The sequence below is a fragment of the Podarcis melisellensis genome (assembly GCF_964234715.1).
Source record: "Podarcis melisellensis genome assembly, chromosome: 17".
NCBI classification, from domain to species: domain Eukaryota; kingdom Metazoa; phylum Chordata; class Lepidosauria; order Squamata; family Lacertidae; genus Podarcis; species Podarcis melisellensis.
In genome coordinates this window covers 3,500,276-3,525,720 of record NC_138534.1, presented here as the reverse complement: position 1 = coordinate 3,525,720, position 25,445 = coordinate 3,500,276, and the positions used below count along the sequence as shown (strand labels likewise).

At 45.4% G+C, this 25,445-nt stretch overlaps 1 protein-coding gene across 1 annotated transcript; it reads right to left on the bottom strand.

The window, feature by feature from the left end:
- Nucleotides 1-202: 202 nt before the first annotated feature.
- On the bottom strand, nucleotides 203-24,511 carry LOC309359805 (uncharacterized protein). Its single transcript, XM_081893945.1, has 10 exons — nucleotides 24,423-24,511; nucleotides 17,480-17,746; nucleotides 12,621-12,920; nucleotides 10,254-11,429; nucleotides 8,936-9,051; nucleotides 8,503-8,635; nucleotides 5,051-5,208; nucleotides 3,332-3,471; nucleotides 2,203-2,529; nucleotides 203-1,505 (listed from the first exon to the last, which is right to left on the bottom strand). Exons 2-10 carry the CDS (start codon nucleotides 17,676-17,678, stop codon nucleotides 1,325-1,327), a joined length of 2,730 nt encoding a protein of 909 aa, XP_081750071.1. The 5' UTR covers nucleotides 17,679-17,746; nucleotides 24,423-24,511; the 3' UTR covers nucleotides 203-1,324.
- Between the last annotated feature and the right edge of the window lie 934 nt (nucleotides 24,512-25,445).

The following is a 25,445-nucleotide window of genomic DNA, read 5'->3' as shown; positions in this document are numbered from 1 at the left end:
CGGAATCTGTAACCTGAAGCATCTGTAACCTGAAGCTTCTGTAACCCGAGGTACTACTGTATATCCTGGGTCACTGTTAGGAATGATTAAGTAAGGTGCAGCAGAAAACAAAACACTTGAATTAATATGTTTTAAACTATTTTTTATTTTATTTAAAGAAGGTTTTTTAATTCACAAATTGAAAGAGCAAAAACAGTTATACATAAAACAATTGTGAAAGATTTCAACGTAAGTGAAGAAATACAGAAAGTATATAGCACCAGACATATTAATAACATTTACCACATAAGAAGGAGCTGGGATAAGAGCACTGAGCTGTCTGATAGAATTTGTGTTCATTTGTTGTTGTTGTTTTTTAAAAAAACTTCTTATCAAACTGATACACCGGAGAGAAAATGCTACCATATTGTGAGTTTTTGCTGTGGAAAGTCTAAAGAGAGAGAGTCTGGAATGCACCCCCTCACTCTTTATATGTAGCAGAATTTGGAGGGTTATGAGGTGGTAAAAGCCTCAGGTGCTGACTACAATGGTTAGGGTAGGGAGAGTAGAAACAACGCCCTTGGAAATGTTGTCAGTACCATATAGATGACAAAACACAGACCATCCATAACAAAACCTATCTACCTTCTGGTGCCAGACAGAAGATCTTGTTTAGGGATGTGGAATCGGTGGCCTTCCAGCTGCCTTTGGACTCTCATTTCCCACCAGCCTGAGCATAGCATGGCCAATGGTCAGGGATGATGGGAATTGGAGTCCAGCAACATCTGAAGGGCCACAGGCTTCTCCATGCCTGCACTAGAAGAACTTCTCTCAAGGCTTTTTCACAATTGCTTTGCTAAAGGCTCCTGCTAAAGGCCTTTGATTAACATGCTAACTGTCCTGTCCATCTGCTTGAAGAAGAGCTAAGGAGACAGTCTGGTGCTGCAACAGAGTCAGCAAAGGACACGGAAGCCTTGAGTTTTGTAGCAGGATGACAAGAGAGGCTCAAAGATATGCTGCTGCTTTGGGGGCACCGGGTGTCTGTGTGGAATGTTGTCTGCTAGGTATTCGCCTGGTCATCTGTGTTCACCTTTGTACATTTGTAATGTTTCCAGTACTCTCTCATCACAAAAAAACTGATTCCTTAAAAGACTGCCCCTGAAGCCTCTAGTGGGGAGCATGAAACAAGTGACAGAGAAGAGAGAGGTGCCTATTTCCTTGCCCCTGCAGCACTGTGATGTCTTGAAGAGCAATTATCTCTCCCCACGCCCCCAGGTTGGGACAGTGTTTGGTCCCATAGCTTGTGACCACCTCACAGCTGTTGCGAGTGATCTGCAAGGCACCTTTAGTAGTCGTCCTCTTCATTCTGTTGCGGCCGCAACACTACACTGTGGTAGGCTTTGATGCAGGAGAAGGCTGTGGGTGGGATCCGGCGGCGGTCAATCAAGTTGTTTTCCAGATGCATCGACACAATGTTCGAGTCCTCTGCCACCCGCGTGTCACAGACAGAGTTCAGGGGGACATGCCTGCCAGGAAGAGAGACTAAGAACCCTCAGCATCATGCAGCCCTTGACAGGGCTTCACATACAGTACCTTCTCTCTGCAGTACAAACAACAACCCTGTGAGGCGTCTGAGCATGATCCCCATATTACAGGTTTGGTCAGGAGAGGTGCTGACTGGCTTACCCAAGACAATGTAGTAGTGAGTTCATGGATAATAGGAGAATAAGATTAAAACTTCTTGGCTCACATGAGTCATCTTTAAAATGAGGGTGAGAGTAGCAAGGCTAGGAATCTGATTTCCCGTGTTTTATCTCAGGAGCAAAATACAACCTCAAGATACCAGGTACTGTATTTAAAATAGTTGCCTGCGGAGCCTGACAATAGCTGTTCTGTTGTGTGCTGGGCTGCCTGTGTGCTTGCTTGCTAATTGGTATATTTATATACATTCAGATTTTACACAAACGCCACCAGTCCCTACAGCACTGTTTCCTCCAAACAGACTGGCTGTAATGCCCTAGGATTTCTCATCGCTTGTGGATGCAAGAAGCACAAAGGAGCAAGGAGCAGAGTAGGCTCTCTTTTGGAGATGCAGAACCTGTGCCTTTCTCAGTACTGATGGACTCCCACAAGCCCCAGCCAGCAAGGCCAATGGTCAGGAATGATGCAAAGTGGAGTCCAATAACTATGCAAAGGGCCACTGTCTCCCCATCCCTGCTTTACCTGATGCGATTGTGGCTCAGTCTCAGAACCTGCAGCCCCTTTAAGTTCAGGATGCCACGGGGAATGGCTTGGAGCTGGTTGTTGTCCAAGAGCAGCTCAGCAAGGGAGCGGTAGAGCCCCAGGAAGGAGACGGCGTGGATGCCATCGTCCCGCAGTGCATTGTGTGACAGATGCAGAAACTCCAGGCCAGGCTTCATGTGGGCAAAGACGTAGCCAGGGATGCGCTCAATGCGGTTGTGGTGCAGAGTCAGCTGCTTCAGGTGCCGGGGTAGAAATGAAGGCACGTGCACCAGGCGGTTGTGAGACAGGTCCAAGGCCTCCAGCTTCCTGAGGAGGAAAAAGACACACACAGCCCTTGGGGATTCCTGACTTCCCAACAGTGGTGTTCTGGATTTCCTCCTATATACATGAATTGCTGCCATTCCCTTCCTTGGGGAAAACATTGCACTTGGGGGCATATTGTAGTTTAATATGGATGATAAACTTCCTGTATCTCTATTTTCTCTGTTGTCCATATGACAGTTACCTCCAGCCAGACCTACAACTTTATTATGAGGCATCTTGTCTTTGCTAGCTAAAGGAGTGGTTAGTATTGAAAAATACACAGGTGTTAGACTTGGAAGGACATGGCAATAAGTCTGGCTGGCATTCATATTTATGGTATGGTAAAGTTAAAATGCATAAAGGTTTCATGAATCATGTTATTAGGAAGAATTTATATACAGTATGAAATAAATATAAAAATCCGTTAGAAAAAGACATCTTTGTGGCTTTCTCCCATAGAAGCTATATCAGTGAAAAAAATGAAATATGAAAAACGAGTAGGCAACATGTAGAGATTCTTAATGGATGGAGATGTTAAAATAAAAAAGGTCTGGAGAAGATAAGTATAGTAACAGATTGATTACAATATCATCAACTTAATGAATTTTTCAAATTAGATAAAAGAAATAGATTTGTTAACCAAACCTCACAATTTGAAAGAGAACTTAAATAAATTTGTTTTTTAAAAAATGACAGTCACCTCCAAATCACCTTCCTACACTTTTCCCTCCCTCAATCTGGATTTTCTCATACCCTCTCCTTTTGGAGTATCACTGGCATGAGAAAATGATGCTGAGGTACTCACGGGAGGTTTATCCAGGCACGTGGAGCAATGCGATCCTCCTGCAATTTGTTGTTGCTCAGAACCAGCACAGTGAGGTTCAGGGTTTTGTTGAGGACACTCTCGGTCACCTCCTCAATGCGATTAGAGTCGAGGTGCAGCTCCTGCAAGGGTGGGAAACTGCTGATTTTAAATCTGTCTTTTAATATGACTCCAACTTCTCTCTCTCTCTCTCTCTCTCTCTCTCTCTCTCACACACACACACACACACACACAACACACAGTTGATTCCAGCATCCCCCCCCTTCCTTGGTTCCACTTCTGCTCAGTCCCTGTCCAGCTTTGTGTGGCAAGCAAATCCAGTACCTATTTCACACAACCCATCCACCTCTCAAACAACAACATACAGAACAACTCCAGAATGAGACAAGTTAAATGGGGCTGGACTGGAGACAGACAGTTGTTTTTAAAGAGAGATGAAGGTGGTATCACAGAAGCAGAGGGAAATAACCCTGCTGGACCAGCCCTAGTCCAGCATCCTGTTTCACACAATGGCCAACCAGGTGACTCTGGGAAGTCCACAAGGACATGAGGACAACATACAGTACACACCCCTCTCATGGTTGCAGTGTTAGAAAGTGAGACTTGAAGGAGCTAAATGGCACCTTCAACCTAGGTTATGGGCGCAACAACGGAATGTATAGGCACACTTTTTTATAACAAGAATACAAAGCTGAAAATGAATGAACTGCAGCTAAAATATTATGTTCATTTTTCACATGGTCTAGTCCTTCCCCTGCCTACCCCCTAATACAGTGGTACTCGGGTTACATACGCTTCAGATTACATACGCTTCAGGTTACACACTCCGCTAACCCAGAAATAGCGCTTCAGGTTAAGAACTTTGCTTCAGGATAAGAACAGAAATTGGGCTCTGGCAGCGGCAGCAGGAGGCCCCATTAGCTAAAGTTGTGCTTCAGGTTAAGAACAGTTTCAGGTTAAGTATGGACCTCCGGAACAAATTAAGTACTTAACCTGAGGTACCACTGTATTCTTAAGAGGGTCTCTTCTCCCGTCTTCAGAGAGTAGCTGAAAGTGAAGAGGCGGGAAAAGGTTCTGCTTTCCTTCCACTCTGCAGTTTTAATCCTAGGTGCAGTACTGCGCCCAGTATTTGGCTGATTTGGACAGTGGTGCTGCTGCCCTGAGCAGACAATGCAGACATCACTGGCTCACTTCAGAGCTTCTTTCTCTATCCTGGCCACTACCCAGAGGAGAAGCAGCGCCTTGTGAGAGCTCCGCAGCGCACTCCACTAGCCCGGCTAGTGACCTTCTAGGGTGGAGCGGGCAGGAGAGACCAGGAGACAGACCAGTTTGGCCCGGAGGGTTTCTAAAATAAGCACGGCTTAAAACACAAGTGTTAAGGTGGGGGGGCGGGAAGAGTAAGTTTAAGTTGAAGAACTTCATCCCTAGCTAGCAGAACCAGTGGTCAGGGATGATGGGAATTGTAGTCTCAAAACATCTGGAGGGTTTGCCTATGCCTGGGGTAGATCACTGCCTGTTTTTGATACTGGGTAGTAGTTCACAGCCTATTTGAAGTTGGACATTGCTTGCTGTATGGTATTCCTTTCAAATCTCATACATTACTTTATACCCTTTGACCTACCAGGTTTGGCTCCTGGTTCAGCTGACAGCCCCTGACTAGGGTCTGGTCCTGTTACAAAGAACAACCCCTGCTGTGCTCACCTGCAAGGAGGCAGGCAAACCTGACGGGATGGCTCGAAAGCGGTTCCGATCCAGTCGCAGGTAGATGAGTCTGCTCAGGGGCTTGAAGGTGGTGGGGAGCACGTTCCCGTCATGCAGCTCATTTGCCTCCAGCTCCAGGGTGAGCAGCTTGAAGAGGCCTGTGCAGAGGAGAGGTGAATCCATGAATCTCCTCTGACCACTTGCAGCCAACCTGCTTATTGAGCATTCATCCTGATGATGTTTGGCACAAAGATTGTGGGAACGTTATATGGCGGCAGCTATTTATTAAGCATTTGTTCTTATTTTTTTGCAGGAAGGTGATATGATGTTGCATCAAGCATATCCCACACTTTCCAGGGCATTTCCCCATCCTATTGATTGATTGATTGATTGATTGATTGATTTTGATTGATTTTCAAAATATAAAAGAGCAAGTTCCCCCCGCAACTACAATAAAGAAACTTCCCTGTTCCTTCCCATCATGTTTCCTTGCTGCAGAAAGCCCAGGTTTTTTGGGGGGGGAGGACAGTTTTGTTGCACAAGACCACTGGAGCCGTTTTAATTGTGCAATATAAATTTGCTGCTATGCCATTTAATTGTACCTGCAAAAATAACAACAATCTGGATGCGCCATCACAGTGCTGTGGCAGAATTAATTCTTTGAAGGCTCATGTATGAGATGAGAAGGGGGGCTCCCCAAATGTATTATGAAATGACATTGAGAAATCAGTCCAGTGCTGGAATTATACTGGGACAGGCAGAGCACCCCTTAAGGAAATGCACTAATCTCACTCCCTGAATTCCTCCAGGTTTAACCAAATCATGCCCTCCATAGCCTTTGAAAAACAGCTGCAAAGGAGGACCTCACAGAAGCTAAGAGGGCTCCCCCCCAACTGAAATACAGGACTGATATGCAGGTCAATATACATTTGAATATGGGTCAAATATTCCCCTCTCTGCCCACCCCCACTCTGCCTCCCATTACCAGCCTTACTCTTAAGCTCTTTGCCTTTTCACTGACATGGAGGGATTTAGCAAAGAATGGAGAAAGCTTCACCTGCCAAATTTCTGCCTCCCCAGGGTGCTTCAAAAGACATAGGGACAACAACAGTTTAACAGGGGAGAAATATATTGGCAACACAGCTATCAGAATCCCCCAATTGTTAAGGAACAAAAATTTCAAATTATATAAAATTAATGCATGTAAGCATATTAGTCCGATTTTTACATTTCCTTTCAGTTTCCACTGCTGGAACACTCTCAGGATGGACAGAGTAGAAACAACGGGCCTCTGTTAGCAGCAGAACTTGCTCCCAGGAGGCCCAGTGTGTATCCCAGCTTCCTGTTTAGCCCCCATTTATCAGCTGCTAACAAACTTCTCAGGAAACAACCCACACACATCCAGCACTGGGCAGTTATAGAAACAGAAAGAAGCTAGACCAGTAACAGCAGGCTTCCTGGCTTCCAAACCGATGGAAGATCTTCACACCGATATTGGAAATAGCATAACGTGTCTGCATGAACACGGTGCATTGCATTCAGTAGAGCGCTGGCTTTGTCAAAGGCCAATGCGGGGGCGGGGGGGACAACATATCTAGATTTGCCTTTGTAGTAGCGATCCATGAGATTTGTTTATGTGGGGGGTCTCCTTTTGCTACTGTTGTCTACTTTCAATGTGTCTGGGCAATAGTTTCAGGTCATTTAGACACATGGATGCTGTTAGCAAAATGAGGTCACTTGAAATCGCCGGGCATCCCATTATGTAATTGTTCTACTGTGCATCTTGATAACATGTGTGTGCACTGGGTATGGCTGCACCAGACACCGTAATCTGCAATGTAATTTGCCCATAAGGGTTTACAATATAAGCCTATGCATCTCTCCTCAGAAGTTGTTGGCACCTGTCTGTCTTGGGAGACAATGGAGTGTGCCTCCAGGGGGGCAGGGAGCCAAACTGCTGGAGAATCACATTGCCTGAAGTGACCTGGGGGGTGCAAGCCTGGTCAGTGTGTCTAGAGCAGGGGTAGGCAACCTAAGGCCCATGGGCTGGATGCGGCCCAATCGCCTTCTCAATCCGGCCTGTGGACGGTCCAGGAATCTGTATTTTTACATGAGTAGAATGTGTGCTTTTATTTAAAATGCATCTCTGGGTTATTTGTGGGGCATAGGAATTCGTTCATTATTTTTTTCAAAATATAGTCTGGCCCCCCACAAGGTCTGAGGGACGGTGGACTGGCCCATGGCTGAAAAAGAATGCTGACTCCTGGTCTAGAGGTCCTGGGCTGCCCAGATGACAAACCCCTCCCCCTCTTGGCCTCTCCAAAGGAAAGCAAAGAAATGAGTTTGGCACCAGCTGGGCTGCAGGAGTTGCCAGAAACAACATGTACAAAATGGCATCCAACTGTCTTGGAAACTCCACTCCAGATTTGTGTAGGATTTGCTCCTCAGCGTTTTCTTCCCCTGAATATGTTCCACAAGGCAGCAGTGGGGCAAAGGGAAATAAGAATGTGCCCTAGGACTCTGGAGACTAGGGTTCAAATTCCCACACAGCCACAGAATTCATGTTGGGCAGTCACTATCATTCAGCATCACCTACTTCGCAGGGTTGTTGTGAGGCTAAAATGGGTGGGGGAGAACTTTGTATGCTGCCTTGGGTTCCCTGGCAGCAAAGTGGCCTATAAATGTAGCAAATCATGAGCAAAAGAACAAATTCTTAACATCTTATTAAGCGGTTGCCATAGCTCTAGTCCTGCCTAAAATGTGGAGATCATAAAACAGAGTGGTTGTAATCACCACCACAATCTTAAATATTAACAGTGGCTATTCTACAGAAATGCCCACAAGCAACCTTCTCAAGAGACCTTTGGCCAATTAAACTATCTGTGGCCTTTTAAGTTGTGTATATGGGGTATTGTTTTCATTTCTTACTATCGTATGTATTTTTGTGTTTTTATATTGTAAACTACCCTGTGACCTTCAGATTAAGGGCAGTATAGAAATTTAATAAATAATGATATAATTTCCATGTCTCAGTGAAGTTCTCTTTGCTATGGAAAATGTATTTTTTTTCCTAATGACGAAGGGCTTCTGCACACTTCCATTCGTTCCGTGCCTAGAAACCATGGGGATCTGAGCAGTTTTCCGCTTGCCCCACTGAACTTTAGTGCTAAATCGGAGCAAACTTCAATCCTAAGAAAATCTGAATTACTGTTTGTTCCGATTGAGTGTTAAAGAGCACCTTTCCCTGAGGAAAGTGGCAGAACAGTAGGAAGTATAGATGAGCCCCTAGGTATCTATCCCAGAGTTTCAGAAATCTATAGGGAATGTGACTTAATAGGGTGCCGCCTTGTGTTTACAAAAATTCCGGCACCTAGGAATGAGGGCCTCTGATCATATGCAGAGTGCACACACACACACATCCAAGGAAGGACTTTTTATAAAGTGACCCCTACCTCGGAAGTTGTGTCTCTGCAGTCCTTCTAATTTATTGTCATTCATCTTTAGCTCTTGTAGTGAACTGGGCAAAGCTGGGACTGCAGTGAGGCGGTTCCCATCCAGATTCAGGCGCTTCAGCTTGGTGAGATTCTGCATGGAAGAAGAAAGGCACTGACGGGGTTGTGATCATGTTCAATAGTCATAAAGAAATAATTCGGGTATTATTGTCTTGCAAATGGGCAAATTATAGAGCAATGGCCCAACACATTCTTTGCATGTACAGTCCTAGTTTCAGAATCTCCTTTAATTGAAGAAGTTAGGAGTAATTGATCTCCAAAGGTGCCTGTAATAATCTATTTCCCCCTCAGTCCCCCCCCCCGAATAAATTGACTTCCCTCTTTGCTTCTGAACCTCCCTTCATAGCAAAAGGTCTTTCCCGTCTCCACTCACCTTGAAAGCTTCTGGGTGCAGACCTGCAGAATCCAGCTTGTTCTTGCTGAGATCCAGCCATTCTAGATTGGGCAGCCCCAAGAAAGTCCCAGCTGGGACATGTGTGATCTCATTCTCTGGGAAGCATAAAAGATGGAAGGTTACAGAGAAGATCACGCTCTGGGCCTTGTAGTGGCAACTCTAAAAGCCCAGCTCAGACATCTCAGTCTGTTCCTCCATTCTTTTTTAAAAAATCAATTTTATTAAAGGTTTTCAAACTAATATTCTATAAAATTCCAACTAAACTAAAGAGAATAATAGAAAACAATTTATCAAACAGAAACAACTAAAGAGAAAGAGAAAATGAAACACATAAATAATCCTCATATGATCCTTATAAGACACAAAATTATGCATACAGGTATATCTATATAGCCCATCAAATCTCCATAACATATTTGTCCATCTTAGTCTATAGTTATTTCCCTGTTAAATCATCCTTATGTTCCATCCTCATAGTCTCGTTCCCTCTTTTCCTTCCTCATAACCATGGTTTGAATGACCTGTGTTCCCACTTCCTGTGCACCAATTCCCTCCTCCAGTCTCTGCTTCCCAGTACCACAAGTTTGCAGGCAAACTATGGTTAGTGCTAACCTCCAAACCACTGTGATACATTGATGGGCCCCTGTATTTGGGTTCCTGTCGGAGCAAAAGTCATGATATTGATCCCAGCAGCACACAAACCTTTTGGGAATTCCAGATCTAGCTGGCTTCTATCCACCACACAGACATTTGGAAAAGGGGGAGAAAGGGCCCTTCCAAACTGGTGTTTGGCTGCAAGTGCCTTCTGCAACATATCCTCGCACAATTATAGTGGTGGATTTTTTCCTGCTTTATTTTTTGTTTTGTGATGCTTCCCCAATGCTACCACATTATTGCTGTCTAGAGGGGCTACAGTGCCACAAAAGCAAGAGGAAAAACACACCAAAACATTTGTGGTATGAAAAGTTAAAAGGATTTCAGCACTGATTGGAAATTAAACAGTCTGATCACCTGAAAACTTTGCAGGCACAAATAGTATTGAAAGCAGGATCATTAATAATGAGCGCACTGCAGAGTATCGACTGAACAAGGCTGCAATCCTATACACATTTACCTGGGAGTAAGTCCTACTGAGCTCAGTGGAGTTTACTTCTGAGTAGACATGTATAGGTTTGCACGATAAGCCAGTTATTGGGCTCAGAAGAGTGTTTACACTGGGAATGAGGTGAGGAAAGAGAAGCTGGAGAGGCACAGGTTGGTTAAGAAGAAAAATCCCTTTCCTGCCTCAGATATTCACCTGCCAGGTAGAGGGTTCTGAGCGCAGTGTCACTCAGCCTGGGCACATGTTTCAGGCGAGCATTGCCACAAGCGATGGCATGTTCAGAAAGCAGGCAGGTCACAGGCAAGGATGGCATTATGGGCTCATCTCTTTCCTTTGGCACGGCAGGTTGCCATTTTGGTGTGCCTCCTGCTCTGAAGACATTTTTATGAGATACGTTTTGCTCTTTCACAGCCTCAGTTTGGGTGACATTTCTGAAGGGGACACCAGGCAGATTCCTTGCTCGTGCCTGTCCACCTTTCCTCTGCAGGATGGCATGTTCTGCCCCTGCCAGTGACCGACTGACATTTCTGCGGGAAGAACTGGAGTCTTTCCTTGGCAATGCCCAACTGGCGTTCTGGTGAGAAGGTCTGTGCTCCTTGTTAACCTCTGCCCAACTGGTATTCCTTTGTTGGGAGCCATCCTGCTTCCCTGGCAATGCCTGGCTGGCATTCCTATGAGAAAATCTGGGTTTTTCCTGTGGCGCTGTCTGGCTGGCATTCTTATGGGTAAGGGTGGGCTCCTTCCTGACCTCAACCCAGCTGGTATTCCTGTTTGGGGTGATGAGCCTTTTCCCTGACAGTGCCTGGCTAGCATTTATGTGAGCAACTCTGAGCCGCTTATTCATCTGTGCCAGGCTGGCATTTCTCTGGGAGATGCCCTGCTTTTGCTGTGTCAGTGGCCAACTGGTGTTTGCCGACGGAATGCCATGTTCTTTCTCTGATTGTGCCTTGCTGGCCTTTTTCGGGAGAAGCCTGGGCTCTTTCACTCCCTGGGCCTGAGTGCCATTCCTAGTGAGGCCACTATACTCTTTCCGCATTGGGGTGTGACTGGCATTTCTGAAGAAGGGGCCATGGTCCTTTCTTGATGCTGGCTGGCTGGTGTTCCTGTGGGGAGAGATGTTCTCCTTCTGCAGCAGTGCCCGGCTGGCATTGCTTTGGATTATTCTGGGCTCCTTCCCTTCTTTTGCCTTGCCAGTATTTTTGTGGGTAGGACTAAAGAGTGCCTGGCTTTCATTTCCATGCCAAGGGCCTGGCACTTTTCCTATCTGTATCCGAGTACTATTCCTAGATGTGACAGCGTATTCCTTTCTTGCCTTTGCCTTCTGCGGGGTAACAGGTTCCCTCACTGGTGCTTTCTCTACATGGATCAAACCTGTGGAGAGAAGAGATGCGCAGTGAAAGGCAAAGCAGACTAAGACATTTTGGGACCTACATGACCCATCTCCGCTCCACCCCCACCTAACGGGGCCCAATACCTAATTAACAGTCCTTGGGGCACCATTGACCAGGTAGTTGCCCTGCACAAAGGCAGCATGGCTCACTCTCTCTCTTGCCCAGCTGTTCATTCAAACGGGGAGCCATGGGTTAGATCAGTCTTCCACTCAGCCACATGTTGAACTCCACTATCAGATGCAGGTGCCTTGTGCTTGGAGCCAGGTCTCTCGGAAGAGGCCTTCTGCATGCCACCATTTTACATTTCCCGCAGGGCCCCTTGGCAACACTATGCCGATGGTAGCTAAAAATGGCGCCTTGCAGCTCCCCACGACTGTTACCAAATAAACACCATTGATAAAGGAAGCGTCCCAAAGGAGTGCACTTCTCTGGGGCTCCCGACAGCCTGAGCATCAACCCTACCTGTATTAACTGTACAGTTAACCTCCACGGAGATTAGTGTGGGATGTTAGCATCCAAAATGCACGTGTCAAGGGCTGATGTTTGAAAGGACCTTGTGATTTCCGTTGGTTCTGTTATTCACAGTCTTGTGAGTCTTAGCAGTCAGAGCAGCAGGTGTCTTGTGTTGTGCTGCTGTCTGCCTTGGAGTCAGTATCGTCAGTCTGTAAACGTTTGTTAGTCTGCAACAGCTTAATCTAGGTGAGATGTTTTAGTGACTAAAAGAAACATCCACCTGTATTGTATATTTAATCTGAAACTAAGTAAAAGTCATATGTTCTTTAAACTTTAAAAGAGAGTGTATTGCGTAGTTTTTATAGGAGGGAAAAGAGAATAAAGAGTCAAACAGCCCAGGGCTGCCTTCTGCATACTCTGCAAATGGGAGCTACAATTCCCACAGTTAGAAGTAGTTTGTTAAGGGCACTAGATATAGTATCTCTGTGAGGAGTGAACTACAGTTCCCAGGACTCTTTGCAGGGTGTGTCTGCTCTAAATGTATGCTGCACACAAAGCCTTACTCAGAAGTAAGGCCCACTGAGTTTCGCAGGACTTACTTCCTAGTAAGCATGCTTGGAATTGCAGCCTAAAACTGGTAGGCAAGCTGAAAAATGAAACTGGTCCAAGCTTATTCACAGGCTGGACTTCATCCCTTTATTCCCACTCTTGTTCATACCTTTCTGAGGGTACATACTGCCTGCCTGGGTCAGGCTGAGGTTTGTCGCAGGGGCAGCGGATTCTGGTTTTGCACCCATGCTGCTGCTGGCAGTCTCTGCTCTCTTTGTGCCCAATATCTTCTTTCCAAATTTGGACAACTTCTTCGGCACACCTCCCTGCCCCAGATTTTGGCCATTCAGGTACTTGGGGAGCGCTGCCTCCTTCCTCCTCAAGACACTGTTCTTCAGGATCGAAGGCTTTTCACCTTTCTGGCGCAAGCCCTTTTCTCCTGCAACACTCTCTACAGATTTGAGGGTCTCTGCAAATTTGAAAGGGGAAACAAAAACCACGACACCTCGGTTATTTACTTAGGATTTGAAAAATGCACATCCTGCCTACCTATGTAATAGTCAGCTTCTAAAATTATGCCTCATCAGAGTGATCAGGAAACAGGACCAAAGTATGCATATTATGCTAATTAAGCAGATAGGATCAGATTTGCCCCCTAAGGCCTGGGATCATTAGGGGCAAGAAGCAGGTCAAGGTGCTACATCTGTGGTGTCCCTGAGGGCATTTCCTTTCCCCTCCCATGTGCATCAGTGGCTGCCAATAAGTCCTACCAGAAAATTCAGTGCGCTTCCCTTGGGTATACTACAGCAGGATGGTGAACCTGACTCTTGGTTCTAATGTGATGAGGGGCGCAGGGCTCACCCAGACTTCCTTTGGCACCCTGTTTCCAGGCACAGGTCCGGGCTTTAAAGTTCCCTGACCAAGCAGTTTTGTGTTTGCCCCACAGCTTTCCCTGGGAAAGCCCATGTTTTACTGCTGAAATGGAGCAAATGACCATCTGTGGAAAACCTGATTTCCATTTGCGCCCATTCAGTGGTAAAATGCAGGTTTTCCTGGGGAAAACGCCGAGATAAAATACAAAATGCTTGTATTTTAAGCTTTAAAGCCTGGACCTGTTCCTAGGAACTCTGCACAAAAGGAAGTCTGTGTGAGAAAAAGATTTTCTCTCTGGGCACTTACAGGTGGCCGATTGTTTTGGGTGGGATTCACTGGCCAATCACACATTTACAGTTGATTGGGAGGTCTCACACAAACAAACCCACTTCCCCAAAAGACCATAATTTCTTTGATAAGGAATATGGAAGAAAAATGCATGGGTGATGATCAATATGTGGTGATGATCTTTAACCTGGATGGCTTCAGAAGAGAATTAGGCTTATTCCTGGAGAATAAATCTGTCCATCAAAACCAGCCACTGGGAGAAGGCTGCTGTATTGCCTTTATGTCTGGCTAGTTGACTTCCTCGGAGGCGTCTCACTGTCCACCGTGGGAAACAGGATCATGGATCGGATCGGAATTTAGGGCTAGACAAGATAGAATCAAGGCGACTGGGCTTTAAATGCATAGTGCAGATGTAGACATTCCTTCGATATTCACAGTTTCTTGGTTCTCCAAGTGGTAGGGAGTTCCAAGGACAGCCATGACACAGCTAATTTCCTTATGCAGAAGGTGAATACTTGAGCCTGAGAGCGTTTTTGTGACAATGTGTTAGTTACATGTATACAGTTTGAGCTTGTGGGAACAAGCAAGGGCTCCAAACAGAGTTTGGGCAACCTATTTCTTGAAAGTTCATCCTGGGGTTAGTTTGTCTGCCACTGAGCATTTGTCTTGCATTCATCCTCATCTGCTATTAGTCATTTGTTCAGCCCACACTTTTCAGTGCATTTCTCCCCCATGTCTCAAACAGCAAGAAGGCCAGATTAACAGAATACCTCTTTTCCCATCCACCCCAATTTCTGGCTACATTTTAACCACTAGGTTTTTCCTGGTGCACACACTCTCTCACATTGGTATACAGTGGTACCTAAGGTTAAGAACATAATTTTGTTCTGGAGGTCCGTTCTTAACCTGAAACTGTTCTTAACCTGAAGCACCACTTTTGCTAATGAGGCCTCCGCCGCGCCGCCGGAGCACGATTTCTGTTCTCATCCTGAAGCAAAGTTCTTAACCTGAAACACTATTTCTGGGTTAGCGGAGTCTGTAACCTGAAGCATCTGTAACCTGAAGCGTCTGTAACTCGAGGTACCACTGTACACAGACATATACGCAGATAGGACACTGATCTCAACTTCCAGCATGGCTGGTAAGATGTGTCTAGTACTTAGTAGCCAGCAGCTATCGCAAACCATAAATGCTAATTTAAGCAAGTATCCTCTAGGAGTCAGTGCCCCTTTTAATAACATTCCCCTCACAATACTTTTATGTCCACTTCCCCCTACACTGCACACCTCAATGCTGTCCTTAAATTCTATTTTGGAAACTTCAGCTGGTGTAGAATTCTGCAACCCAGTTGCTTGCAAGGACATATTACTCCAGTTTTTGCTCATCTGCACTGGCTTCTTGCTTGCTTTGGGGCACAGTCAGGACCAGCCTTCCAAATGGATTAGAAAGGTCCATATAATATTAATTTATTCTATACTCTCAGTGGAGCTACTGCAGTCTGGGTCAAGTCGGTCCTGGGTGAAGCATAACATGATGAATGCTGTGACTTTGTTTGCTGAGTTCGCTGTGCACATCAACAGAATATTTTCTGCTGATTCTTGGGGCTATGCATCAAAAAATCTGGGTCAGCCCTTGCCAGAGGACACATACACAAGACCACACTTTTTTTTTTGACTTTGAATGAATGACCGCTGAATCACAACTGCTCTTTCAGGCTGTATTTCTAAGTTGATTTGCTGCTGGAGTCCTTTAGAACTGCTAACTGCCAAGAATTGCCTTTCCATATTAACTGGAAGTGGAATTAAAGCAGAAGTTCTGCATGGCATTATATTGGCATTAGTTTGTGGGTGCCTTGACTCCCCTAAACTCCTGGGTCAGGTGGGTCTTGGAGTTTGATCAGTGCTTGGAGTCGTAAGATGGGCTGCCAGGCAGTGTGAAAATACAGGTCAGCCTGATGATGGCCTCTAAGTATGAGTCCTTAACAGAGAACAAGGAGAGGGGGGATAAGCCATCAGCCAGCAAATGGATGGAGCCCAGCCCTGGGCTCTGGGTAGTTAGCAGAAGACAATGCCAGAGTTTTTAGGAGCAAGAAGTTTCAGGATTGCAGTTAGGTATGATGTAAGCAGGAGGAAATACAGCTGCAGTTTGCAAGCAGCAAGATGCTGAGGGGCTGGGGGAGGTCAGAGCACAATGTGAGCGGACACTTTGAATCTGAGGCTGCAGGAATGGGAGACACAGACCCTCCTGGAGTATGATGCTGGGAGCCCCTCCATCGGAGGCTCAGACTGTACAGATGAGTAAATAAACCACATCTCATAAAGACACCACAGTCTCTGCTGTTATAAGCACCTGGAGCCTGAAACCTAACTCTGCTCAGAGATTGGGGTGGCATGTAGCAATATTATACCGTTGTTAAACAATATATACCATAGCTAAAATCTTTCTACAATGTTTGCTGGCAAAAAGTTTTAGTCAGAAAAAGTCCTTGCCCATGTAAAATGAAAATCCTGCCCATGTTATTCCTTTCCGTTGACTGGAGGATTGTTGGTGATTGAATAACCTCAATTAATTGTCCCTGTTGCCGTTTCTCTTCCTGTCTGATAGAGAGGCTTTGATTACTGGTTTTCTTGCTCTTTTACTTTTTTATTTTTTATACTAAACAGTGTTATTTTACTATTTTTAAAAAAACAAAACAAAAACAAAAACCAAGTACTTAAAGACGACGACCACATCCATGATCAGAACACCACACTGGGCAATTAGCAGTCTAAACCTATTTACTTTGATGTCCATCTTACAGAGTCTAAAGCATGTGTTGGATTGCAGCCTAAGAGATGTTATTCAGCAGTAACCCTCCAGACGGAATAAACAGGAAGCAATAATATGGGGAGGACCTGCAAACTGGAACTTTAAAGCTGCAGTAGTCCTGAAAAGCTTCAACAGTCTGTGGAGACAACCCCCCAAAACACACACATATACCAAGTCTGCAAATTACAGGAGAATAACACAGAAACCAATGGACTACAATGATTTGACAACAGCATAATTTCTTCTCTCCATTAAAAGTATGCGAACAAAGGGTGGCAGTTTCAGATACCAGTGTGGAAGTAACCATAAATGTTGAGCAGAGGCTAGCTCCATGCATAAATGTATACTGAAAAAATGTGGGGAAATGTGCGTCCTTTTACCCCAGGAAAAACAACTGATGGCTTAAGGAACATATTTGTCCCCAGATGTTTGTTATCTGGGCCCTAGATTACATTTTGGTTTGCCTGGGGCTCATTAGCATAGCCATAGCCAAGAGGCTCACATGTAGTTTTGCCAAATGGCTCCAGTTGCTGCCATACGCCACTTGCTAAGGGGCTTATTCTCACATGGTAGCGCAATTTACACACATTCAAATTTATGGTCCACAACATCATTTATAGCATCTGCAATACTACAAATGGCACCACCACCAACCCCTACCTCTCCAGCGTGTGTAGCTTGTGGGAACATTTCCTTTTGGTTTTGCATCCTCCAGTTCTGGCAGCGGGGTAAGATTCTAGCTGAGCCTGCCTGCAAAATCCCAGCTGCATGTGGGACAACTCTTATTCGTAAATGTGGGCTGACACACTGCAGGACGGATGGGGCTAGACAAACAGGGCACAAAGTTTTGAAGCTGAGCTTCCCTTCTTCACAGTTGCCTTTTTTTCTGCAAGTGTCCAGAGGGGTGAGAGGCTGTATCAGTTTGGTACATTTCACTATTTTGTGGTAGTCTGCCCGGCGGCCCGCTTCATGTCCCACTGCTTCACTTTTCAGCCACGCCCCTTTGGAAGCCCCTCCCTGATGCAGTTCCACCACCCACACGGCCTCCCCCTGACTCACCTTCCGCCACACCCTGCCCCAAGATCAGCTCGCTTGCTGCCTGCTGCTTTCGTCGCTTCCCGGGATGGGCTGGCCCATCTAGGGCAGGAGAGGATGAGGAACTCAAGCCCTTGCTTGGGCTTTCAGGTTTTTTCCGGGCAGCCCAGCCAAGGGGAGCCCACAGAGCCAAGGCAAAGAGAGCAGGAAGAAGGAGCTTCATGCTTGCTCTGCCTTCCAGACTGCAAGCCTGCAGAGCTCCAGGCTGGTTTCACCACTCGGCGCATATTCCTGTACAGGGAGAGGTTTATATTCTTCATCCCCACAACTCTGACGATGGGGAGGAAGAGGGAGGGAGGGCTTTGACTGGAGCAAATGGAGGGAAAGCTCTGGCAGTAGCAAGGGGGCTCTGGCAGTTAATGTCTGTTGGGGGAGCCGGCTCACCTAAGACAGGGGAGTTTGTCTCTTAGCACCTGGCCAGGCTCCGAGGTCTCACTCCAATGAATGGCACTTCTGTGCATGCACACAACTGGCTACTGTGCAGAAACCGTGAGCGGCTCTTGTTAGGGAAGGCGATTTGACGCCTCCAGGGCCTTGCTGGCCATCCCAGCACACTGCCAGGTCTGTGACTACAGAAACCAGCATCCGCCTGGTGGAGGGGCCTGGGGTTTTGCTGGCTGGTGATGCAGCAGAGGGCCCTACAGGGGTCCAACATGGTCTCAGGGATTTGGGCAGGTTGTGAAGCTTCCCTTGAATGAGCCCTTTGTTTGGGGGCACCATAACGCTCAGAATGGCCGCCGTATCTCTCAAAGCCATGGCTTCCAAGCTGCCTTCTCTGGGGTATCTCGGAGGTTCCTCCTCTCAAGCTTGCCAGTCTTACCTCAGTTACAAACTGACAAGTTTACCACAGCCTACTCAGGGCACCAGTACTTTCCCTGCAATACCTAGTCCCGAGGGGTACGTGGGTCTTTAAAATATTTTGCAACCACTGATCTTCAGAAGATTCCAGGGCGGTGTACAGAAATGTTAATAAAACTGTTCACACAACAAAGGAATACAGTCTTATTTATTTTAAAAAATGTAACAACAGCAGCAGCAATTACTATATAATTTGGGGAAAGTTTGTCCAGTATTGTTGCCAAACTCAGCACAAAGGTTCCTAAGGTGGGGGGGGGGGCAGAGCCTTCTGTGGATTCCAGGGGCCATTTTGAGTCAAGATGGTGGACAAAAGCATCACTTTGGTGCAACATTGCCTGCTTTTTTGCATAGGTTTGGCCACATCTTGAGATACCATTTCCAAATTCGGCATGTGGGTTCCTGAGGAGGGGGCAGCAGTCACTGTCAATGTTTGGATGCTGGGCAGTTGTCCTTTCTTTCTCCACACTGAATAGCTGCCAATCTGCTTTCATGAAGATTAATGCTTCCCAATGTGTATGTGTATATGTATATGTGTGTATGTATGTATGTATGTATGTATGTATGTATGTATGCGGGACGTGGGTGGTGCTGTGGGTTAAACCACAGAGCCTAGGACTTGCCAATCAGAAGGTGGGTGGTTCGAATCCCCACGATAGGGTGAGCTCCCGTTGCTCAGTCCCTGCTCCTGCCAACATAGCAGTTCAAAAGCACGTCAAAGTGCAAGTAGATAAATAGGTACCGCTCCGGCGGGAAGGTAAACGACGTTTCTGTGCGCTGCTCTGGTTCGCCAGAAGCGGCTTAGTCATGCTGGCCACGTGACCCGGAAGCTGTACGCCGGCTCCCTCGGTCAATAAAGCAAGATAAGCGCCGCAACCCCAGAGTCGGCCACGACTGGACCTAATGTTCAGGGCTCCCTTTACCTATATAGCATATATAATTAGTTTAACGTCTTCTAAAAAAAACCCCCACCACACTTCACCATGCAAAAGCAGCTTGAACATAAGTGGGCGCATGATGCAAGAGGCAGTCCCATTACGTCGAAACCTCCACTTTCATCATCCCATGTGAAAGACGTGTGTGCCGCCTGCATTTCCAGCTTCTCACCAGGGGGTCCCAGGCAGAGAAGGCAAAGTACTGGGTTACTGCCTATTCTCCTGTCTCGTCCCAGTTGGTGTGTTGGTCAGTGCAGGCATGATTCACCCGTAGGGGCAGATTCTCCAGACAGGCTAAATGTTGTGTTTGTCTTCTTTGCAACCAGTATTATTTGCTTCCTTCAGTCTACCCATGACTTCCTCATCCTTCATAAATGTGTTCTGTTAGTTTTGCCATTATTGGTTTGAAGTGGCATGTGCCTCCACACAAGGTTGATTTGGGGTGAAACAAGGAGAATATTGTCCATGGTTTACAAATGTCACATTCTTTTATTTATAGCCTGAAATGGTACTACCCATAAAAAGCTATACCTGAAGCTGGGAGAGAGAGTTTTTCCTCGGGTCTAAACTAGACATGATGGGGTTTCTCCATGAATACTTTGGGACATCAAATTATTTTGAAATCATCTTGTTCAATATTATCCTGACCTGTTGGTAAAGATCTTTTCTCCACTGCAAAATATTTGACTGCCGACTCCACCCAGCTGCCATTTTAGTGGAAATAATTTCAGGAGGTCATTTTTGCTCAGTCCTACTGCTCTTTTTCAGACAGAGACACCTTACCCCTTTCCCCTGGCTGCATGTGAGTGTGTAAAATGCAGATGAGTCATGTCTACCAGCTATTACCTAGACTTCTTAGCTCCCATAGAGTCATGTCACCAGAACACCGGCTCTTCACAGTTTCCATCAAAATTTGAGACTCTGGTCAGATATATCCCAGGCCCTCAGGACAATCCATACTCAGAACCCTTTTCACAGAAATCTGTTGGGAAACTCATAAAAATATCCTACCTTGATATCAATATGTTTTGCCTCACAGGGCAAGTTGCAGCTTTGGTGTAATATCAATCAGAAAACTGCTCTATGGAGGAAAGGGTTAAACCCTCTACACACACACACACACAGAGTCACAGTCACAGTCTGAATTTAAGGGCTGCAATTGACCATATTAAGGAATCTCTTGCATCACATCCAGTTGGATTGATCATCTTTCTCCAACTCTGGTTGCCATTTTTTTTTAAATTACTACAGATGTTTCAATCCTATGAGTCACCCTAGCACTGAAGGAGCCGTGCCTTTCTCAGGTGTTTGGAAGAGATGGTGACAGGTCTGGCAACAGCTCCATGTGTGCACTGGTGTGCAACAGCTAATCATTATCCGCCACTAGCGACCAGGATTAGGGTGGTGCTGGAGTTATGGTGATGCGGATTACTACTTGCTCATTTCGGCTGAAACTGCTTCATAGGCACAGCCATTAAAAGTATGAAGTTGCACTATGGAAATGCATTAAATGCTCATTTAAAAAGACATCTTCCAGATCTGCCCCTCTACTTAAAGAGAATATTGAAATATGCCTGCAGTGAGTGTGTGTGCTGTAGAATCCAGCCTTCAGAAGACAAAGATCGAAAAAGTCAAAATCATAATTATGCATGTGCTACAATTCCACAGGAATGCAGAAAAATGTACAGAAATCATCTTCCCAATAATTTTAGATTTCTTGTTTGAAAAAGCATCTTTCTAGTCTTGATATGCAGTTATCTGCTAAAGCCTTTGAAACAGGAGAGTGGCTGAAAAAACCTGTATGCACATCACCAGCTTAAAACACATGTACTGTAAGTCATTATTTCTCTCAATTTGGATGGAAGCTGGTTTTGGGGGAAATGCAGTCAAAACACAGTATTTCATAAGAAATGGCAAGATAAATATGAATTGTGGCTAACATCATGTGTACAGCAGTGGGAGTCCACTGGATGCAAACTGGAGAGGACATTTGGCCTAATATTCCCAGTAGTGGGGCTTCAGTGCCCTTCAGTCCCTGCTCCACCCCCTAACTAGGGAAACAACCCTGAATAAATTAGACAAGTTAATATGAATTACAAATACATGCCCAATTTATATATATAATACAGGAATTCAACTTTTCTTGGCAAAAAATTTGAATGATCTAGTAGCAGAATTCTTCATTCATTTATTTATTGCATGTTTACTCAGAAATGGTTCTGCTATGTCATGGAGTTTACACATATTAACTGTGCATAGCATTGCTGCCCTTGTGTTGCACTTGCTTTATTTTTCTAAGAAATTACTACACCAATCAAAGTTTGGCTTTGTTTTTAAAACATCTCATTTGTTCTGAGCCAGTCTCATGATTTCAGTGCCAACACTTATTAAGTGTTATTAATAAGCCTGCAATTCAGGGCTATTAACCAGCACTTTTCCTAACAAACATGTTATTAAGTACTTGACAATTCGTGAATGTACTGTAATTCCCTCCTATAGTGAACTGACATTGTTGAAATGAAATGGGGACACCTAGACATAGATATGTCTACATAGAAAATGACATTTTATGAACAGCAAAGGTCAGATCAAAGGCTAATTTCAAAAAGCTTAAGGATCTACTCAGTGAAATCCCATAGTCAGAAATACTCAGAGGGAAGAGGGTCCAAGATGGATCAGAGTTTATTAAAGGTGGAATCCTGAAGTCACAAAAGCAGACAATTCTAAGAAGAAAGAAAAGTGAGAGGCAGCTAAAGAAACTAGTATGTCTGCTTAAGGAGCTTAGAGATGAGATGAGATTTAAAAAGGGCATGTATCAGAAAGGGAAGAAAGGGAAAATATATACAAGTAACCAACATTTGCAGAGAGAAGGTCAGATGAGCCAAAGTTCAGAATGAACTCAGGCTTGCAAGAGAGGTTAAAAATAATTTTAAGAGGTTTCTTTGGTTATGCTTGAAGCAAGAGAACAAGCAAGTTAACAGGTCCTTTGCGTGGAGAAGATGGAGATATGCTATTGGGTGACAGAAAGACGGTGGAACTGCTCAACACCTACTCAGTTTTCACCCAAAAGGAAAGCAGTGGCCAACCTGGTGAAAACTGGATGAAGAATGCAAGGAGGGAGCTGCAGCCCAAGACAGAAAAAGAGGTGGGAAGGCATTTAGTTGACAGTCCTACATCTCTCTCTTTGGCGATCACTCGTAGCCGAGTAAGATTGTCTTCCATAAACACGGTTTGAACAATGAGTCCGTAGGTGACTGTGGAGGCCAATTCTGGATCCACACGTCCTTCCACTGTGGGGATACTGTATTGGTTTCCGAGCGGGAGTTAGTTGACCACAGTATGGATTTGCCAAGCGTGCCTTCCTCTTGGCACGTTTCTCCCTTGCGTCCTGAGTTAGAGTGTCTTCAAAGCCTATGACACCTTTGGTAAAGGCTGTTCTCCAACTGGAGCCCTTGCAGGCCAGTGTTTCCCAGTTGTCAGTGTTTTATACTACATTTTTTTAGATTCCTACATTGCAGGGGTTGGACAACATAATCCTGAGGGTTGCATCCAACTCTACAGTTCTATGATTCTGTTATTCTGTCACCTGTGTGACAGAAACCTGTGAGTTCACAGATGCTGCATACCCACCATATATTTAAAGGCATGACCTTCTTTAAATAATCAATTAACCAATAGAGAGCTACAATTCTCAGCACCCTAAGCAAAGTAGTTCCCAGGATTCTTGGGTGAAGTCATGTGCTGTAAATGTGCATTGTGTACGTCACCAGGATGTTGATAGCCTAAAGCATACCCTCCAACATGCCCAGAGGAAAACTGGAGCACACATATTTTGGGGCTGTGATCTTGTGGGAGCCAGGTGACTCGTTGCTGCATCACACTGTTGACTCACGTTGAGCTTGTGGTCTACTAAGACCCCTTGATCCTTTTAATGTGTACTACTGTACATGCGGGTGGCGCTGTGGGTTAAACCACAGAGCCTAGGGCTTGCCGATCAGAAGGTCAGCGGTTTGAATCCCCACGATGGGGTGAGAGCCCGTTGCTCAGTCCCTGCTCCTGCCAACCTAGCAGTTCGAAAGCACGACAAAGTGCAAGTAGATAAATAGGTACCACTCTGGCGAGAAGGTAAATGGTGTTTCCGTGTGCTGTTCTGGTTCGCCAGAAGCGGCTTAGTCATGCTGGCCACATGACCCGGAAGTTGTACGCCGGCTCCCTCGGCCAATAAAGCGAGATGAGCGCCGCAACCCCAGAGTCGGCCACGACTGGACCTAATGGTCAGGAGTCCCTTTACCTTTCTTTACCGTCAAGCCAGGTGTCCCCCATCTTATATTTGTTTATCTGGTTCTTCCCGCCTAAGTGTAGAACCTTACATTTGTCCCTATTGAAATTCATTTTGTTAGTATGGGCCCAATTCTCCAATCTTTTAAGGTCATTTTGAATCCTGATTCCGTCTTCTGCCACATTGGCTACCCCTCCCAGTTGGGGGTCATCTGCAAATTTGAGGAGCATCCCATCAGTGCCTTAATCCATGTCATTTCTAAAGATGTTGAAGAACAATGGGCCCAGGACAGAAACCTGTGGCACCCCACTTGTCACTTATTTCCAGGATGACAGTGAACTATTAGCGAACACTCTTTGTGTTCAGTCAGTCAACCAGCTACAAATCCACCCAACAGTTACCTTGTCCAGCCCACATTTTACCAGCTTCTCCACAAGAATATCATGGGGAACTTTGTCAAAGCCTTTGTCAAGATACACTATGTCCACAGCATTCCCCTGATCCACCAAGCTTGTAACGAGAGAGAAAAACCCATCCTGGGGCTTAGTAATCTCAGCATCTTTTTCCAGGTACTCTTCACAAGTTTGGAGTACGAATGACTGAACTTGGGAACCTCCTATATTTGTGAAGTTGTCCGTGCATTTTAGAACCTTAATATGAGTAAGATATTTAGGGCTGGGGAAAGGTGTCACTATTCCTTTTCCTGTACCATAAATATGACCCCAAATATGAGGGGCCAGTTGTAGCCATAAAACAGAAGCATGCCACTTAGTGACTTAGGGATATGCTGCAAAATTTTATTGCAAGTCCCCCTTATAGGAACAATTTATCTGCCCACCTGTACAGCTGTCTGCCCAGATTTCCTCTCCAAGGCTCATCCCTGCCTAGCGAACACATGGCTTCAGTCAGCGGCTCCTGGTCCTCTTATGTGCGGTGATGCAGCCTTGGGAGCAAGAAGATGGGAAGACCGATAAATAGAGAGGTAAAGTTTATTACCATTCTTTATTCCAGAAGGGCTGCTGATGTGTTTCCCTCCCCTTTCCTGTTTTCATTCAACCTGGCCTCATTCTACTGATAGAAACCATCTTTCCCTCAGCCCAAGCGGCTGGTTCCCATTATGACACTACCCCCTCCCTGACCCCCTGAGAAGGCTGCTTATAAAAAACAAAACATTTTATGTAATTTTGTCCAAATAAATTCATGGCACACAAGACACCACCCCAGGCTCAGCATGGGACATTCTGAACTTCTAGCTTGGACGACTTCCCAAGCTTGGCTTGTGAGATAAGACATCAGTCAGAAGAAGAAGAAGAATGGGCTATCTCCTCCACCAAGAATAGAACAGGCCAAGGAACTAGTAACTAGTTTACTGAATCCTGGAAAAATGGGGGGGGGGGTTTGATACAATGCACTCCTCTCCCCTCTACATCTCTCTGCCAGGCTGCTCTCCCTTGTACAGTACAAATATTTGGCACTGCAGAAGCTAGGCTCAACATGGCATGCAGCAGCCAGTAACATCCATCCACTAACATCCATTATTAAGAATATATCTGTGCACAAATCTATATGTATGCTACTCTGTTTTTCATGTGCATTTGAGTCCATAGCTCCATACCAGTCAATGATAATAGAAGGTGGCAACTGATCTACCCACCCAAAACTCTGAAAAAAAATCCCTGGAGTGCTTCAGACCCCATTTGTCCACATCAAATTGGATTATCCACATATTGGGTAAACACAAATTTGTATGGGAAAGGAATCAAATTTGGTGTTGTTTGAGGGTACATCAAGTGGATTATGTGAATTTAATGGAAATGCAAACAGCTGCTAACACACAGTGAAGTCCAGTGTGAACGAGCTC

What these genes read in the sequence shown, in the direction of transcription:
- LOC309359805 (XM_081893945.1), bottom strand. Translation starts at nt 17,678, where the DNA reads ATGAAGCTCCTTCTTCCTGCTCTCTTTGCCTTGGCTCTGTGGGCTCCC. An exon ending in TGCACCCAGAAGCTTTCAAG is followed by an intron (nt 8,636 to 8,935) that starts GTGAGTGGAGAC and finishes TCTTCCATGCAG; the next exon opens with AATCTCACCAAGCTGAAGCG. An exon ending in GTTTGCCTGCCTCCTTGCAG is followed by an intron (nt 3,472 to 5,050) that starts GTGAGCACAGCA and finishes CCACCCTTGCAG; the next exon opens with GAGCTGCACCTCGACTCTAA.